At 38.8% G+C, this 19732-nt stretch overlaps 2 protein-coding genes across 4 annotated transcripts in view; one reads left to right on the top strand and one right to left on the bottom strand.

The window, feature by feature from the left end:
• The first annotated feature begins 4743 nt into the window (after positions 1–4743).
• Positions 4744–17231, top strand: LOC144084711 (mechanosensitive cation channel TMEM63B-like). Of its 3 annotated transcripts, XM_077613403.1 has the most exons (22): positions 4744–5519; positions 5688–5755; positions 6303–6396; positions 6459–6493; positions 6573–6715; positions 6912–6957; positions 7040–7148; positions 7258–7328; positions 7847–7927; positions 8024–8138; positions 8364–8497; positions 8591–8728; positions 8808–8961; positions 9242–9348; positions 9432–9518; positions 9632–9697; positions 9928–10090; positions 10853–10958; positions 11135–11302; positions 11392–11507; positions 11575–11698; positions 16911–17231. In XM_077613403.1, exons 1-21 carry the CDS (start codon positions 5343–5345, stop codon positions 11662–11664), a joined length of 2268 nt encoding a protein of 755 aa, XP_077469529.1. In that variant the 5' UTR covers positions 4744–5342; the 3' UTR covers positions 11665–11698; positions 16911–17231. The 3 variants fall into 3 exon arrangements, with proteins under 3 accessions (XP_077469529.1, XP_077469531.1, XP_077469530.1); XM_077613405.1 differs by lacking the exon at positions 6573–6715; XM_077613404.1 differs by lacking the exons at positions 4744–5519; positions 5688–5755 and adding an exon at positions 6138–6167 and having other exon boundaries at positions 6303–6493.
• The window catches only part of prim2 (DNA primase subunit 2), a 99848-nt gene continuing 92771 nt past the window's right edge, over positions 12656–19732 (bottom strand). The window contains exons 9-15 of the mRNA XM_077613406.1: positions 17959–18026; positions 17153–17225; positions 16876–17061; positions 13450–13576; positions 13262–13344; positions 13109–13177; positions 12656–13014 (exon numbers count right to left, since the gene is read on the bottom strand). Coding sequence (XP_077469532.1) covers positions 12769–13014; positions 13109–13177; positions 13262–13344; positions 13450–13576; positions 16876–17061; positions 17153–17225; positions 17959–18026 — 852 coding nt within the window. The 3' untranslated portion in view covers positions 12656–12768. The remainder of the gene's footprint in view (positions 13015–13108; positions 13178–13261; positions 13345–13449; positions 13577–16875; positions 17062–17152; positions 17226–17958; positions 18027–19732) is intronic.

Here is a 19732-nt window from a genome sequence, read left to right as displayed (position 1 = left end):
TGCAATGTGGCACTGGCTTGACTGTGACAGAAATAGAACATGTGAAATATTAATGTGAACAAGAATACACCAAAGGTTGCAAAACATGTTTGCAACATTATGCAGCGGCAAGATGATACCATCTGCTGATGCGATTAAATTGGCTCAGAGAGCAGGCCGTACGCAGCATGCTGTTACTTGGTTACTCGCAAATAATGGCTGGAGCAGGCAAGTGAGAACAATAAATGATGGCTTGTTGATTGTTGGTGATAACGTGCCATGGCATTTCCGAAAATAAATAAAGCTATTTGGTCCTAACAAGAGAAAATGGATTGTTTGAGAATAACACGATGGGATAGGGAGCGAGGCAAACAATACAAATTATTCATTTATTCATTTTCTGTAACCACTTATCCTCAAAAGGGTCACGGGGGGGTGCTAGAGCTGCGTGACTTGACGTTTGGTCGCCGGACTTTTGGTCGCCGGACGTTTGGTCGCCCGGACCCAAACAACCGGCGACCAAACGTCCGGCGACCAAACGTCCGGCGACCAAACGTCCGGCGACCAAAAGTCCGGCGACCAAACGTCCGGCGACAAAACAAGGTAAAACAACACGGTCTACACGTCAATAAAAGCCAACAATGGCCCTAAGCAGTTTCACTGAGCGGACGTGTGAGTGTATAAGTTTGTATGTACGTACATGCGTTGTCCCTTTAAGAAGCTACGTCAGTCAGGGTCTTAACAAGTTCTCCAACAAAACACAATAAAAGTACGGGAAATTTTGAGCTTTTCTTTAGCCTAATAATTAATAGAGCATTAAGTATGACTAAATAGTAATTCACAGTTTGTATTTAGGGAATTTGAGCAACAATTTTAAATGATAATTATCAATAACCTTCCGGGCGACCATACGTCCGGCGACCAAAAGTCCGGCGACCAAACGGCCGAGTACCCTAGAGCTGAATTCGGTCACTGGATGGGCAACACCCTGAATCGGTGGCCAGCCAATCGCAGGGGACAAGGAGATGCAAAACCACTCGCACTCACACTCAAATCTAAGGACAACTTATATTTTGGGGGAGAACATGCAAACTGCGAACTCTCGATGCTAACACAATATATAACAAGTTGCATAAAAAAATTGGGGAACACTATGACTAAAAAGTGTGAATTCATGGTGATAAACACCTTATTTCTCTTGTATTTTTAAGAACAGAATGTCCCGTATTTTTTATTGACAAGTAAATTTGATGTCATTACATTATCACAGGCATTTCCAAGCTTTGTTGGCATGTCGAGAATCAAAATAAGAACTCTCATCTCTTCTGTGCAGTTGTTTACCGCATACTTGGTTCTTCACTTAGGCATGCTGCTATCATCTCCTTCGCTGGCACCTCATTGATCATATTCGCAACCACTCACAATGCAAATTAAATCTCAGTCATTACTTCAGGTGAGGTGCTACAATGGCGCAAGTCCAATCGGTTTACACGCGCTGTATAAAGCAGACAATGAAGGCATGGCAGGCTTCAATGTTGTTTTTCATTTCTCTCATCTGCACGCCCCCTCCTTGAGGTCAGCGCAATGACATGTCAGATAAACGCCTCAGACGACAGCTACTGTGATGGAAGTGTCAAGTTCAGCATCACTAATATGCACATGGAGATGTGGTTTTTCCCCTTGTTTAACACAAATTGTTTATATCCATTCACTTGTGAGTTGTTGTATTCAACAAAACCCATTCAGCTGTTAAAGAAATTATAATTCGGTCGGAAGATGTGCAAGGCTATGTTGGAATGGTAAATAAAGAGCAAAATTGCCCAACAGAATGTTCAAATTTGTCAGAATCCAACTTGTTCTATAATAACATAAGAGAATACATATACACTATTAACTTAGTTAAACACATTTAGGCAAGTTATTATATCTTGATGTGGATTTTGTTATTTTTTCCCCCCATTTTATTGAGTGGTTTCTCATTTTCTAAAGTTCAGCTACTCAAAATGACCTCCTAATTCAATGCTAGTTCTGTTTATGTGATGTGTGGCCTGATCCAACAATATTAAATATCACCTGGCTTGTAAAACGGTTTTAAGAGTGTTCCCGCTTGTTGGCGGTCTTTATATTATTAAATACCCATGTTTCAGTGCAAAATGTTGGTGGCGGAGTATTGTCATCGTAACCTTGATTTGAATCCTAACAGCAAAAGCAGTCGGGGCATGAGTGGTTTATTTCTAGGCGGATGCTTTGTTGCAGTAGTAAAGTGCCCTGGGGGCTGCAGCACTAAACTGTTGAAGTCAATTATGAACTCAACTTTACCTCATTTTATCAGTCTGGCAGCCCGCAGTGTTGCATTAGTGTTCCCTTTTTGGGATGAGCGGAAAAAAAACAGTACAACTATATGTATTTATATTAAAGAGATGCAGAACTTGAGTCAAAATAAATCAGATTCTCTAATGCTAGTTCTTATTTCATCTCCGTATGGACCGTCTTCTCCCGCAGTCCACGTATAATGAGATTAAAATGTCTGAGGCAAAATCTCGGCATGAAGTACAATTGTTAAAATATTGACTCAATGCTCGGTGTGTACTTTTTTAAGCCTGTTCAGGTGTTTAAATCCCAAAGTGCTTGCACTGCAGCCACAAAATCTGCCCACGTGTGCATGCTACCTGCGCTGTCAAGTTACCGACAAGCACCAGGTAAGAGGAAATTGCATTTCTATTGTGAGAGCTTCTGGGGAAGCTGTGAAGATGAAAAATGTATGCGTGGGGAGGGGGTGTCGGTGGGGGGTTTGGATTGTGCCTCATGAGGGTGTGAACATCCCAACCTCAAACAATTCCCAGCATAGCTCTGTGAGAAACGAGGCCTCCTCCTTCAATGTTGCCTCACTAGGTAGTCATTTCTCCAACCGTTCATTCTTCAACACACATCCAGTGTCAGGTGGGGTTTAATAGTGCAAATAAATTGTGTGGACATGAAAGGCAGGGCCATTCTTGCAATGATAGATTCACTGTTGTGAGAAGTGTGAAGCTCTGAAAACAATTTTATTTTTTCAGCGGAGTACAAATTGAACATAGCAGGAAGGGCCAAACTTGAGATATATTAGAGCATATGTGTCAAAGTGGCGGCCCAGGGGCCAAATCTGGCCCACCGCATCATTTTGTGTGGCCCGGGAAAGTAAATCATGAGTGCCGACTTTTCTGTTTTAGGATCAAATTAAAATGAAGAGTATAGATGTATATTAAATTTCCTGATTTTCCTCCTTTTAAATCAATAATTGTAATTTTTTAATCAATATTTTCTGTGTTTTTAGTTCAAAAATCATTTTGTAAAATCTAAAAATATATTTAAAAAAGCTAAAATAAACGTTTTTAGATTGATAAAAACTGAATATTCAGGGATTTGAATCCAGTTATTTTAATCCATTTATAAAAAGTCTATCTAAGTTTATCTAAAATGGTCCGGCCCACATGAAATCAAGTTGACGTTAACGCGGCCCGCGAACCAACCCGAGTCTGACACCCCTGTATTAGAGGATACATTTTGGTGGCATGCTTTAAAAATGTATCTCTAATCATTGTAACTGCTACAGTTTGCATTATGCAGCTCTTTGGAAAAGCATTTACAGTATTGTGATCAATTCAACATTTGCATTTGCGCACTGGCGCTTATCATTAATTTTTCCCTTTGCTCTCGTTTTTGTGCTTCCTCTATGAATTGTACTTTCATTTTGGATTATAAAATTATGGAACTGATAACCTGGTCCGTATATGCATTTGACTTAATTTTCTCAATGAACCGAACATGTCTAGAGGAACCCAATTGTTTCGATGGTTGAGTTTTGGAACCAGTGGGTTTACGAAAATTCTCAACACTCTGCAAACCCAAACAAATTAATCTTTGTACCTATAAAATATATACTCAACATTGTGTATGCAACCCTTGTGAAGTGGGATGGATTACATAGACACCTGTTTTGAAGTAGAATTAGTTATAGCCAGTAACAGAATGAAAAGTATTGACAAGTGATTGGAACAAAAAAACGTTTAACTTTTTGTATTCCCACACCAGAACTAAGAGGGGATCTTATTTGGCCCAAGTGCCGGCTCTCCTACAAACTGAACAATTACCGAACCATTCTCAACTGTCTTTTCGATCACAAGGAGACACCAATAAGAGCCAATGAAGTGAGATGAACTGTCCTTTTAAAGTCTTCTATCTTACTAAACCACACCAGGAAGCAGTCTTTAGCGGGATATCCAACCTGGAAATAAGGAAAAAGAAAAAGGTTCCTTTACATCCATCCATCTCCAGGTAGCAATATTGTGGACAGCTTGGAGCTACAGCTCATCAATCTATCAACGTCAAATGGGAAATCCATGGAATTGTTTTCGACAACAGTTGCCCCTCTGGCTATCACACAGATTCTCATTTCTTGTCTGTTTCGGCCTCTAACGTTTGTGTCAATTCACGACAAATCAGCAAGCTCTTGTGCTCTGTCTGCCCAACGAGCCCTCCAGGGAATCAGCACATGCATTCAGCTGCTTGACAGCCAGGCCCATTACTGCATTGCCCACCCTTGACAGATCCGCACATGATTCCATTCTTTGATAAGTGTTTTCACTTTCCACCACTCAAAAGTGAGAAAGGCTTTAAAAATCTTAAGCCTTCCTTATTCTTCTTTCCAGTAATTTTTAATTATGTCAAAAACAGAATGTTAAATATATAGAGTGTTAGTGCACAACCAACTAATATATCGAAAAAATATCGACTAATGTCCGGAATTTGAAATATGATGAGAAGAAATAGAATGATGATAGTAATGAAGATAGTAATATTTGTTGGTGGTAGTAAAGTAAAACAGTTGAGATTAAAATCTATAAGATATAAGAAGATATGTAACCTGCTCGGTCCAGTAATAATAATAAACTTTTCATCTTATTTATTCATTTTTTCTTTTGCCATGCATGTGAAATGATGAAGAGAAAACAATTTAATACTTTTGAGGAAAAAAACGTGTTTTGAATTCATCTGTAGTTGCATTAATTATTATTTTTCAAAATTATGGGGAAAATATTAAAATACTATTCTACAACATCAGCTTTTGCTATACAAAAGTAAATAAATAAATGATATCATGCATTTTTGAAAACAATAGTACCAAAACCAAAACGTAATTTATTGGTATTACATTTACTACTAGTTGAGATTATTTTAGTGACTTTAATTCAAGGCATACGCGAATCACGTCTAATGATGACGTGTTCGTGAGTTTGGCCTCTCTTGAACTTCCTTTTTTTTTTAGATAACACATTTACAGCGAGACACTGTTTTTGAGACAATAAATATTGCGGCTAGTTTAGATGAACATGTCGCGCGTGATTCTATTAATATTGTTGATGAGCCCATTGACGCTGGCAAAAAGGAAGAACGCATCCATCGATCACTGCTATGGGGGTCGCTTTCACAGCACTTTACTGGAAAAATTCTACTTTAGTGGGATCTTCATTGTTCTCTACGGTCACTTTTTCTGTTTTGCGGTGAGTTTTTGCAAATATTCGCCTCGTTTTAGTCAAGATACTCTCATTTGCCCTTGTTTTTGTTCATCACGAGACCCTTTGAAATGTATTGATACATCCAGATTCGGGCTCTTATTATAGATTACTCAAAATAAATACTGCTCATTAACACTTTTTTAATATTGTCAGCTGTTAATGTGCGTGTTGTGCTTTCGGATAATGACGGGAGGTTGGGGAAACGTCCCTCAAGAAGACAGGTGAGTCAAACCCCGAATTTGTTTTCCTATAAAACACAACAAATTAATCATAAACTTATTACATAAGTCTATATATCTTTAGTTTTGCTTAGCTGTTCTAATATTCATTCCTTCATTTTTCATACCGCTTATCCTAATCATATTTATTCATTCATTTTCTGAACCGCTTATCCTCACAAGGGGCGCATGGGGTGCTGGAGGCTATCCCAGCTAACTATACTGGCACCAGGCAGGGCACCCTTGAAACAGTGGCCAGCCAATCGCAGGGCACAAGGAGATGAACAACCATTCATACCTAAGTGCAATTTAGAGTTTTTAATCAGCATGTTTTTGGGATGTGGGGGGAAACTGGAGTCCCTGGAGAAAACCCACGCAAGCCTGGGGAGAAGATGCAAATTCCCAGAATTATTCGGTTAGTATAAAAACTCAGCAAAAAATCACTACTACTTTCCGTGTAATACTTGGTAGAATAACACAAAATAGAAATATTTTAGGGTCTGTATGCTCTTTGTACTAAAGACATGCTAATACAATGTTTTACCAACAGCGCCATATCTAATATAGAGGATATAATCGATGATGACAGCGAATCCTCTTCGTCATCCAGTACACATTCTCAACAACAGATTGAAAAAGATACAGTGAGTTTGTAAATGTTTTTTTTTTAATGATGTGACTTAACATTTCTATTTTGTTCTCCAAGAATATCATGTCATGGATCGATATGTTCTATATCAGGTGAGTGATTGACCATGGTTTTGAAAGAAAAGCTGGTGAATAATGACATTTAAAAATGTTGTGTATTGTGTTGCTGCAGTGAAAATGCAATAAGGAGGAAGTGTGAGGAGGATGTGATTAATTATTTGTCCTTCCAGCGCCACATCATTGGTCTGTTAATAGTTTTGAGTGTATTTTCAATGGGCGTCATCTTTCCCATGAATTATTCAGGCACGCGATTTGGTAAGTTTGTGGGAAAGCATTTAATATTTTGTTGCTGACATCTTGTGTAACCCTTGAGGCATAACTTTATTGAACATTTGTGTTCAACTCCAAATTGTACCAATTGTACCACTTTTAGAGGCAGTCGGTTTTCATTTGCCTTGTTAAGCACGCTTATAAATTATAAGTTATTCTAATTCCTGTTTTGCTTCCACAGAATCCGAGCATTATTTTGGAATAACAACTATTGATAACATGGATAGGTACGTCATTTATCGTTTCACTTCAATGTTAATGCATACATCTGTCATTATAACCCTGTCGTTTTTCTCTTTGCTCACCCAGTGAAATGGGTTTATGGGTGCACAATGTGTTTTCTGTACTTTACTTCTTCCTGACTGTGTACAGCATGAGAAGGCACACGTGGAAAATGCACGACAGAGATGACAACAGGGTAAGTTGCATCGTTGCATTCTGATCACATTTCCAACAACAAATGACTATTTTTTTATAATGGTACAAGCCAAAAGTTGCAACATCAACCAAGCATTTCATTCTTGTAGACAAACTGTACATTGTTGGTCAATGGACTCCCCACTGATGCAGAGGCAGTGGAGATTAAGCAGCATTTTGAGTAAGGACTACTGAGGATTGAGGTTTAGATTTTCTTTGTATATATTCACCATCCAGGTAATATGCATTTGATGAAAGCTTACAAGGTTACAACATGGCAGACAAATGTCCCTCAATATATTTGGACACCCTTGAGCATACTATATAACAAAAACAATGAAGAGTATACATGAATCAGAATTTTCTTTTCCTTTATATGTACTTGCAAGTCTTAACTCATCTTTCTTGCATTTTGCATGCAGAATCATTCTTATAGTTGCTTTTAAACATAGCCACAAGGCATTTACCGAGTCTGCCAGGATTTTATAATAGGATGGACTAATATTACATTGAGTAGTTTCTAGTCTTTAACTAATCAGAAGAGACTTGGTGCATCATTTTGATCTAACTACAACAACTAAACTCTTACTATATGCAGCAGTGAATGAAATATGCTGATTTTCCTCACATACTTAAAATTGCTGGTTACAATTCTTTTTTTTGCATGTTTGCCCCTTTCATTGCTTTAATCTTTAATAGGCAGGCATATGATTACTGTCACGTGGAGGGTGTACGTATCTGTTACGACTTCTCCAAACTCCTGGACCTGTTTAATAAACGGTAACAGTGTACCAGGATGTATTTAAATGTTTAATTATCTTTTTCCCATTTGTGCCCTAGCGGTGTTTAGAATTTTTTTTTATGTCTGGTGCACAGGAAGAGGGCAGAGATCCAAAAAAAACACTACCTTGAACTGGAGGCTCAGGGCATCACTGCAATGATGACTCCAAAGCTTTGTAGACATTTGTGGTGTTTCAAATGTTACAAGCAGGTCAGAACCACTCCATCCTAAAATTGACACTAACGATATCTGCTAATGTCATGCATAAAGATAATTTTAAGCAGTTTTGTTGTCATTTGAAGGACTTTTTTCCCCAGAACAGTGTTGAACTGAAAATGATACCCTTTTTGAACGAGATAGGCATTTGTAGGGAACTATTCCCCAAAAGATGCAAAGAAAAAGACATTACTAATAAATTCAATTCAATCCCCCCAGGAAGAGGCAGCCAAGTATTACACCCAGCTGGATGAATTGTTATCGCAGATCTTTGTGGAGGAGAAAGCGAAAATAGAGAAGAAACATTTACAAATGGTCTTTGTCACTTTTCAGAATGAGGACGTCGCTGAGAGGCAAGTCCTATTTGACAAGCCGTACCGTGCTCTGTATTACTAAAGCTGCTCTGTAACTGACACTGTGTTATCTGGACACGTGGTTCTTTACAGAATCTTGAGAGACTTCAACATGTGTATTTATCGTGGCTGTCACTGCCGCCAAGAAGCCAGGTCGTCATCGAAAAGCGCCAAGCTCAGGACAGACAAGTGGACTGTCAGCTTTGCACCCGATCCGCACAATGTTCTCTGGTAAAAATGACTTTAGGACATACAAAAGACATGACTTGTGTTTAGCTTTGTACTTCCTCTGAACAGCTCTACTTCGTAGGGATCATCTGGCAGTGGGCGGAATCTTTTGGTGGCTCCGCTTTTTTATCATCAACGCTTTACTCATCGTCATTTTGTTTTTTTTCACAACACCTACCATCATAATGGCCACTTTGGATGACTTTAACGTCATCGAAGCAGTAGAGACCCTAAATGTGAGTCGGTTTTGGATATTAGGATTTGATCTCAAAGCGCCACAATGTCAGCTCTTGTGGAATGATCAACATTGAGTAGTGTGCATATTTATCAACATTATTTATCAACATTATTTATAAGCGACTCTTGATATGTGAGCTTGCAAGAGGTTTACGTTGCCTTTAGTGTTTCATGTTTGCATATGAACTTCATGAATACACACTGCCATTGTATTTTATACAAAAATCCCCTTATTGATAAGTAGTTTTCACTCGATTTGTTGGTCTGCTTTACCTCCAGAATCCACTGATAACCCAGTTTTTACCCACCTTTCTCCTGTGGTTGTTCTCCACCTTGCTCCCTACCATCGTCTACTACTCATCTACTTTTGAGTCTCACTGGACCCGGTGAGCTTCCACAATCCAGAATGCCCCATTTTTCATATTGTGAGTATGCATTAATCTATTCAGTACTTCTCATCATTCCACAGGTCAACAGAAAACCAAGTGACAATGCATAAGTGCTATGTTTTTCATACCTTAATGGTTCTCATACTGCCCTCCCTGGGCATTGGCAAGTAAGTACTTCATTTCCTTCTTTTTTTTTAATTATAAGTTGCAGTAAACCAAACTCATATGATATGTATCAAATTGTATAAAATGTCTAATTCTGTCAAACTCTTTTCTGCAGTTTGGAGTATTTTTTCGAATGGATATTTGAATCCAGGTCCTTGTCAGATGCGACTCGTTATTTTGCGTAAGTAGCACATCCATTCTGCATCCTGGCGTCCCTTGAGATACAAGTTGAGCACGCTCGATTGTCAAAACAAGGAAGCAAGACATAAAAACCCTCCAAAAACTGTAAATTTCAACCAAATCAAATACACAGACAAGGATATTTTAAATTTATACTTGAGCGTGTATCTGTTCTTTCTGCTCAGTCCTCATGATTTATGAACCAGCTGATAAAACATGTCATTTCTTTAGGTGTATGTTCCTTCCCGACACAAGCTCCTTTTTTGTTAAATGTGTGATCGCATCTGTTTTCACTGGTAATGCCATGGAAGTGATGAGGCTGCCGGCTCTATTGGTGTATGTTTTTCGTATTTGCCTGGCTTGTTCGGAGGCAAAGCGGAGAAACGTCCGAATGGTTAGTGAGTGTCATGTCGTGGAATTATGATGCAAATAATGACTTGTTATTGTATTGTCTAATGTTAATGTATAGCAGGGGTGTCAAACTCATTTTTTTGTCGCGGGCCACGTAGTAGTTTCGATTACATCCGGAGGGCCGTTATGTCTTCCAACTAGGCTGCCAAAATTAATCGATTGATAAATTGACAGCTTTCTCGATCGTGCTAATCGATAGATCATTTTTGGACATTCAAATTTGTACAAATTGTTTGAAATTATTTATTTAAAATGAGGAAACAGGAAATAAATTACAATCTTCATTTGAATTTCATCATAAAACAGAAAGTTGGCACTCATCATTTACTTTCTCGGGCCGCACAAAATGATGCGGTGGGCCAGATTTGGCCCGCGGGCCGCCACTTTGACACGTGATGTATAGCAACAATGTTGACCAACAAGAGTTGAGTCAACTCATTATTGGAAAAGGTGAACCAATGAAAGGGTGTTTGATTTGGGATCAAATGTTTACATTTGAATACACTGCACCTACAATTGCAATTATTGTATACAGTATATGTTATGTATTTTTACAACACTTATGAGTTTATAATATTGTAACGGTCCTACATTTGTGTTATGTTTAATCATGGGATCTTTAGATTATTACAGTATGATATCCTTGATGAAAAAAATAGTGTTGCTGTATTGAAAGTCATGGTATACTTTTATTATGTACTATACAGCTCTTGGATGTTAATTTTCTTTTCATGTCTTTTTACAGTTACCAGCAAGAGAATTCCCATGTGGAGCATCTTATGCCTGGATGATGTGCATATTCACAATAGTTATGTCCTATAGCATCACTTGCCCGATCATAGTCCCCTTTGGTAAGTTCCATTTCCTTGGATTCTCATTGTTTCTATAATTAATACTGAATAGGATGAAATGGTGCGAGTTGAAACATACTTTACAAGAGCTGTTGAACAACAATGCATTTTCATACCATACCACAAGTGACTGCTTGACAAAAGAGCCTTTGAGTGAAATGTCTCTCTTTGCGCAGGACTGGTGTACATGTTAATAAAACAACAAGTGGATCGCTACAACATTTACTACGTTTACCGGCCAACCAAATTGCACAAAAATATCCACTCTGGGGCTGTTAATCAAGCCATGGTTGGCCCCGTTCTTGGAATAGTGTGGCTGTTTTTCTTCTTTATGAAGCGTTTCGGTATTGGAACTACGATGCCATCGTTTGGATTTTTGTTTTTGTTTTTTGCTGCATTTAAAGGTCAGGGTACCCCTTCTTTCTACCCACAGGTCATTTGGCTTATATAACCCTATTCTCGGGTTCCATGCTGATCCTCATATTTTTAATTTTCTTCACACGCACCTTTTTGGGATGTTTTGGCACATTAAGTCCTCACAACTATCAGGTAGCCTGTCTGTTTTGTGCATTTTAGTTCAGCTGTTTGTTTAAACTTTACTGTTTTTTGGTCCCAGGTTGACGCTCCTAGTCGAAGTCAAAGGGAGAGAGAAACTGAAGTCGAAGACCAGAACACAAACCTTTATTCTCTCTTCGAACTGAAGTAAATTTCACCAAGAGGCCATGCGACCACCAGCATAAGTACATTTTTTTTCTTTAATTATAGTTAAAAGCCTTGTTTAATGTCCAAATACTGTTACATTGCATGTTAATTGGTATTGTGGAAAATTGATAAGTACTATGAAATAGGAAAGTAGAATAAATTCATCTAACTTTTTTAGCTTCAGTCACTCACACTATCAAAACAAATCCGACATTCTCTTGCTGACAGCGCCACTGTTATCCACTTGGCTAAATCCTTTAAGTCGAGCACCATTCTCGACTGTTAAACCTAAATGAAACGGTTTGTGCTTTGCTGGTGTTTCTGTCTGTTGGTGTTGGTGGAAGCCACAATGAATTCCGGTCCAAAATATGTCCTGGCACAGAGAAACTAGCAACGACACATTCATTTTGAATGTTGCACCTTCATCCGGAGTTATGTATGACTCACAAAATCATTTACTAGCTACCGGAGGATTCACTTAACCATTCATGGCACCACTCTTCCTTTAGGGTAGTGTGCATGTATTCATATAATTAAAGGGCTGACTCATCTAAGCTAATAATTGGATCTCAAGTTATTAATCTTGACAAAAAAATGCTGATTAAAGAACAAAACTGCACTTTCTGAAAAAAAGGGGAGATAAGACTGCATTGCCAAATACACAGGCAAGACAAAAGGTTCAGATTTTCAGACAGCCACCATTTTTCACATCTTATTAAGAATCCTCAGCGGCAAAAAATTTGGGAGTGGACCATGTAGGCTAGGAATATATTCTGCACTGAGAGGCAATATTCCCGTGGCAAGCGGCATAATACGGCCGAGGGAATTATTTCATTCAACCAGCTGCCACTGTTCATCCACACTCTTGCCAGCAAATGTAATGATATTGTAACTGAGGCTGTTGGGGACCCCTTTTAGGTAGCACCACCACACAACAACTCATCAAAGCACTATCCAGTCAGCTTGGAACCAGGAAAGTGTAGTGTCAAAAAACATATGCAAAAGATTTGAGTTTATTGAGAAAGGCAATGTGACTTAAGGTTTGAGGGGAAGGCCCTATTGACACAGAAAACAAACATTTATTTACTAAAAGCAGGCAAAGGACAAATCAGTTGTCTTGGAAGTAGGAGTCCAGATCTTCCGTCATTTCGTCCAAATCCTGCGATCCACTTGCGTTGGCAACTTCGGGTACCTTCTCTTGAGTAGCACCAGGGTTTTTAGGTGTAGAATTTCCCTGTGACCTCTGCGGGGTCTCCACAATATCACGCTTAACATCTTTGCTGCCTCCTAAAACCTTCTGGCTTTCCACAAAGTATTGGTTGGGATGATTGAGGGAGAAATTGGCATCCTCCAGCTGTCATAAAAAAACAACACAATATTTTCACTTAGAAATATTTCAATTAAAATATTTTGCCATATATACACCATCAGTATGGTGGTCTTCTTACATTGTGAGTCAGCTCAAAATACTTCTGGCAGGCCAACTGGTAGTGCACACCTTTGACTAGGTCTAATATCTGCAGGAAAAGATAGGACAAAGTAGCACTTTTCTACAATCACATTTGAAATTAATTAAGTATCCCCCCCCCACAAAGACCCACCTGATTGACACCACTAGGAGACACCTTGTAGAACTGAAGCTTCTGCTTCAGAAGCTCCGGATCGCTGTGACGAAACGGACAACCTACAAAATACACGCATTCCTCGTCACTTGTCTTAAAAACTACATTTTTTTCAAACGTTACGTTATTTGAAACGTCTTAATTTCGTCTAACAGCTGTCAACTCACCATGATGGTCACCCTGGCTGGGTGGGTTTGACATAATCACCTTCATGCAGCTATAAGGGGAGTAATCTGTCCTCTTGCCTTCTTTGCCAAACATGTGGCGGATGCTGTAAGCGTATGCTTTGTCAAACTAAGAAAGACAGCGAAAGAAGGACAATATCGGGGGTTAGGGCTCCAGATTGCAAGACACTGTTAATCATCATGCCACTGATGAAAACCTAGAGAAAACTGAAGAATCACGTGGTGCATATGTTGCAATTTGGAACATGGCATGGCCGTTTTTACAGACATTATAAGTGAATTAAGGCTGCCTGCCTCTAAAATGCAAAGCCTTTGCACAGACGATAACACATTCATGCTGCAATAAAACTCTTGGTCTTGCTAATGTAACAGCCAAGCATGGCAATTTAAAACACATCAGCTCTTCCCCACAACAATAAATCTCTAATTAATTATTGAATCGAATGGCTCACTGGATTCATCTGGCATTGAGGGCCCTCACCTTCTGTATTAAGACAAACACTTGCACTTTGCTCTCACCCAAGTGTGTTTAATGTGTATCGTAAAAAGGAAATCCTCATGACTTGATAACACCTAAAAAATATTGAGTTAACAATGGTTTGAGGTCATTTTTCTCAACCAACTTCTCCAACACGACCAATAAAAGTGAGTGTTTGAATAAATTCAGCAGTAAAACTCGCTATACCACACCACTAACTGGTGTTTTTTTCTTCTTCTTAACAAATGTTAAATGATTACAATTAACACGGAGAGATACTGAACTTTTTGGATTACAAAAAATAGGTTGTGCAGGTAATGGGATGAGATGCTACTACAAAAATTACAATCCCTCCAGAATCTTTTTTTTCTTTGTACTTCCCATCTGAACAATGTTTCATCCCCAAGTAATTTGGGGGATTTTGCAAAAAAAGTTTAGTTAACCCTCTACTTTAAAGTTTGTCATTCCTTCTCTGTGTTCTCGATAATCCTGGATGTACCCTAATATAGCTGACCTCCAAACTGGCAGCTTTAAGAGCCAGTAGGAAATAAAAACAGGATCACAAAAGCCGTATTTAAAAAGCAGAGCCATAGCTTGGCACATCTTGGCACATGAGCTCTTGATCATCCCCACAGCCCCCGGATGAGGACACGCTCACAAAAACCTTAGGCTCCTCCAAGAGAAAAATAGGCCGCAATCAAAAGGATTACGTTTATGTGCGTATATATACACAGTACACTTGGCATTGCTTCTTAGACACAGTCCATAGTGACTGATCTCCCTCGAGGTCCAATCTGTTTTAGATGTAATTTCATTAAAGCGTGCCTATTTATAAGCATTTCCACACTAGTCCAGCTACGAGAGTAATAAACTGCTAACAGGTTGCAATTGTACTAGGTATAATTACAGTACAAAGTACATAGGGGGAGGGAAGTCATTGACCCAGTAGCTGTAATTGGCATTATATGGTAAATGCATTTATACATGTATAGCAGCTTTCCACCTTCACAGCACTCAGTACAGTTTTAACTCTAAACTATGACTTTGGTGGTGCTATTTAGTATATGCAGGTCTCTCCAAACCTCAGATAATATGATCATATAAAAGTTCTTTAGGTCTGCTTAGTTGCTGGAACACATTAAAAATGAATTGAAAAAAAACACTGGTTATATAGTACTTAAGGACATAAGAGAGGGTATTGCGTATGTACGATTAATGTTAAAAAGAGCAAATGCCGGTAAAATGAACAGTGCTGTCGAGTTGCGCAAATCAATTCAGTCAAGTATATTAACAGATGTAAATCGAAGCGCAGTCTTTACTCGAGGTCCACACAGCGCAAGGATCAAGATGTGTGGCCACATAGACATTTCACAATCAAATTGTGATACAAGACACGCACAGTTGTTCTGAACATTTCCCCCCTGATATTCTACCGCCTTTCCTTCTGGCCCTGCTTTTCGGCACAGTTGGCTCCCATTGCTTCTGATGTACTTTGCATACTAATGAGGCAGCCCACCGAGAAGACCAACCTCTGACATGACACAATACAGGGTGAGAGCAGTTCTGTCTTGTATGGGGGGGTTCTGGGAATTCACTACTATAACTAAGATGGCAGTAAATATGGTGCACTCAGGGAGTCACATAAGCAGATGGTGCTAGACACAAGGGACTGGAGAAGAAAACTGATGAGCACATTTTAATTATTCTGTTGGTGTGCTTTCGGAACAAAAGATGGGAGGGCATGTTGGCATGAATCCAGAAATAAATTTTGTTAGAAAGTGCTAAAACTACTACACAAAACAACTCCTGGTATTATTGGTATTCCCCGACACGGGTTCTTAGTAATTACATTCTGCATGAGTTATGGAGCCAGATCAGGAATTCATTCACCTTAAGTTATTGCAACGGGTTCCAGTACAGGTGCAAGTTGCAAATAAAGCAGCGGATCCCATTTGTTACAATATGAAAAAGGAAGAAGCAATATTTTCATATATCACAGCCTTGACAGAATACATTTCACCTTGTGTAAAGGGATTTTTTTTTGCTCATGGCTCTTCTACAGTGATAAAGTGCAATTATTTTCAGCCATTGAGATAGATAGAGACAATAGCAATAAAAATAATAAAGTAGAGGAAAAAAAAAAGTTGAACTAAATGTATAGAAGGATTAGTTAAGTAAAGCAATGCCTATGAAAGGCAATGCAAAACATTAACAAATTAAAGTTCGCATTTTAAAACAGGGGAAATAATGGCCAGTACACCTATAATTATTTGGAATATAATTACATGCCTGCCAGGTTTTCTTGCCAAAATTGGCTGCTGTATAAAGAGGAATTAAACAATGCTAATGAGGCATTCACACAGTTTTTGCCATAATTTTTCTAACTAAGTATTTTCAGTTTGTATGCTGCCTTCCACATGACAGGTTGATGTGTTAATTTTCTTGTTAATAAAAAAAAGTGTTTCATTTTGCAACATCCAGCTTCTGCATTTGCTTGCAAATGCGATAAGGCGGCAATTTTGCTGCCTTTACAAAAGCGTTTTCTGATACTTGTCCCAAGAGATTTAACTGTGGAATAATAATACTGTTTTTGATAACTACCTCTGGACTTCAGGGATTCCAAAACAATTAATGGATACCGACCGGATAAGTAACATTTTGCAATATCAAGGAAGGAGATTTCTGCATGTGCACATTCTGGGGACCCATTAGAAATGTGGAAAATTCGAGCTAATGCATTTTAAAGCGAAACAGGGCAAAAATCTATTTTTGTGCAGTGTCCTAATACTAAAAGTATGTACAAAGATGTAATGAATGACAGGTCAAAAGCAGCATTCAGATCAAGCTAATATAATATAGCAACACCATCCATTAAGTGTGTGTGGAAAGTAAACAACCACAAAAAAAAGAAAATGTAAAAAAGCATTAACCTTGTCTGCTTCGATTTTGCCTCTAATGAATTCAGACCTCCAGAACTGCAACGCCTGCTCCAGAGAGAGACCAATGCCCTTGAGAAAGAGACCGTATTGCATGCGGCCACCATGGCGGAGATGGTGGTTCTCTCTTAAGGACTGATGGAGCTGCCTCATGCACAAAGGGAAGGATTTGCCTGACAACTGGAGGTGGACACAATTGGTTAATAAGCACACTGTACACTTGAATCATTTAGATAAAACAGGAATATTCCGATTCGGAAAAAAAACTTACTGAATCAATTTGTTCCAAAGAGATTTTCCCAACATTCTTTTGGTTGCTGTAGTCCTGTCCCAAATAGGAATGACTAATAAAAAAAATAAAAAAAGGAAAACATACAGTTTAGAGCTTTATTTTTAAAGACAGAAGTAAGACATGGTATTGGGAGTGTTGCGTCAAGTTGTTGTTATACCAGGGTAAGAATGTCGCTTCTAGTAAATGTTCTTGACAATTCTGACTAGTAAGCTTAAGACGCTGTGAATTGCGTGAGTTAACATTCTGATTTCACTAGGAAATGAAAAAGAAACTCAGTTAAATAATGAAGATTTATGATGATGATTTATTACACTCTTAAGATGCTTGTACTAAAAAGTACCTTTGTTATGCTCTTAGATGCCTACTTAAGTATGGCTTTTGCAATGTTATTTTTATTTCGAGTGGGGAGTTTTTGATAAATATAAAGAGATCAATGACCCTTAGTTTGGTTGTCTGATATAATGCAAAGTAAAATAAACATATTACATTAGATTGCCTCTTATCGGATTTGATCAACGTCAAGAGAACTCATTACTAAAATACACAATGCTTTGAGGAAAAAGTGGCACAATATGCGCTTTGTTTACAGTGTACAGTAGGATTTATGGAAATTCCTTTCTATTTGGGATGCACAAAATTGAGTAGGCTCTCATTTTGAGTGCATATATGTGAAAAAGATCTGGACCTGCTGGACCATAAATGGCCCTTGGTGTCAAAAATCCATTCCACAAAAAGTCCTATAAGGAAAAACTGAGCAGCTAAAAGTTATGAATCCCACCACTTACCTGAGGTGGCTAAGGAGGGGCTGGAGCCGTTCATCAGAATGCACCGCCGGAAGCGAACGCGCCGTCAGCTGCGGGAGAGATTGGCATCGTTTGAGTAATGGTAAAAAGGGCGGGTCGAAGAATGAGAAGAGCTGAACACGGCACGTCGGGGATAAAGATTAAGTGCCGTGGAGAGAATTAATTAGAAGACAACGACATGGATTTGTAGCTTTGCTGATATTTTTGGGTGGGGGCCGCATAAAATATGACTAAACAAAATGAGAAACCAGCAGTTTGATCTAATGGCTAGCGCAATCTGAATTTCACTAGGCTCAGTTTGTAATTAATTGTCATGCGAACCCCCCCCAAGTCCAACTGAAAACACCCCGTGGTTTATGGATGATTTTTCTTGTAAACACGGTTACGATGAATGAACGCGTCGTCCAATCAACTTAAGCGCAGTTAATGCACAGTCAGTTTTAACAGAGCCATGTAATGCTTCATATAACAGAATCATAAAGCTGTAACAAAGAGCAGGAGTCAGATGGGAAAATGATAATTTTAGGAGAGCCATGTTCAAACAGCCACCCTGTGTCCCCAGTGGAGGATATGAGCCATTACACTTAATTAGGCCATTACATGGCTTTCTCATTTGCGTTTCCAATTTGAAAAATACGGTGGCCAGTCCCTTATGAGACACGTGTGCCCTGTTCAAGGAATAAGTAGGAATAAGTGAGTTTATGCAGCTTGTAATGTTTAGGATTCAGCGGTGACAAACCGGGTTTGATTCCATATTCAACACTTGTCCGGCAGCCTCAAGTTCCCCATTGAACATTTTAATGCTTCATGCATAATAACTGATGCCATTGCAGCTTGTTTCAGTTTTAGGAGACCCCACAGTCTTATCACTAATGATCGAAATAGAAATTATATGCAAGTGTTCCGAAATAAGTTTAAACTATAAAAAGTACCTAATGAGACTTGCTTATCTTACAGTACAGAAGTGTAATGCTGCCACAAAGCCCTTGAGAGAAAGAATGCTTAGAAATGCAGGGAAATATTTTTACTGCTGTTATGAAGTAGCAAACCTGAGCAATATCCCACTCAAAAAGGCCACCAAAGCTCGCTTCCACATATACAATAAATGGGTTTGTTCACAGGAAATGGCTTCTACTTATGACTTTAAAGGTGAAAAAAAACCCAGTACAAATACTTCTTGATGAAACTAAAATGTCTTTCTAGGAGAATAACAACACCCTAAAATAGGGACCTGTATATGTATTTTGTGTTTCCACCTCTATTTCCAAACTCTTGTCACTACTCAACTGGTCTCATTACATGCAGTAAAATTACAGAAAACCGCCTCCAGCTTGCCCCAAAACTTCATCCTGCGAGAACCTATGGGCATCCAATACAGTGCAAGGTGTATTTCAGTATTATTCCATACACATCCACATCGAGTGTGTGTGCATGTGTATGTGTGTGTGTGTGTGTGTGTGTGTGTGGTGGGGGGTCAAAGCAATGCTTAGCCCCATCTGCCCTGCAGGCATTTCCTGTTATACATGCACACACGTTTCCCTCATTTGAACCCTGTGTAACTTTAACAGCACTCAGGGTCCTTTAAAGCGAGCTGAGCTGCAGTATAATACCAGCACAGCTATAGTAAAATTTTATATATTAGATATACTATATATATACACGTATACACACACGTGTATATATAGCTGCTGTTGGAAATGCAGCCACCAAATTGACTATTTACACCAAAAACACGTGTATAGATTATTTGACACTT

The sequence above is a fragment of the Stigmatopora argus genome, chromosome 11 (genome assembly GCF_051989625.1).
Source record: "Stigmatopora argus isolate UIUO_Sarg chromosome 11, RoL_Sarg_1.0, whole genome shotgun sequence".
NCBI lineage: Eukaryota > Metazoa > Chordata > Actinopteri > Syngnathiformes > Syngnathidae > Stigmatopora > Stigmatopora argus.
This window is presented reverse-complemented; position numbering and strand designations above follow the sequence as displayed.

What these genes read in the sequence shown, in the direction of transcription:
- LOC144084711 (XM_077613403.1), top strand. Translation starts at nt 5,343, where the DNA reads ATGAACATGTCGCGCGTGATTCTATTAATATTGTTGATGAGCCCATTG. An exon ending in AACAGATTGAAAAAGATACA is followed by an intron (nt 6,397 to 6,458) that starts GTGAGTTTGTAA and finishes TTGTTCTCCAAG; the next exon opens with AATATCATGTCATGGATCGA. An exon ending in AGCGGAGAAACGTCCGAATG is followed by an intron (nt 10,091 to 10,852) that starts GTTAGTGAGTGT and finishes GTCTTTTTACAG; the next exon opens with TTACCAGCAAGAGAATTCCC.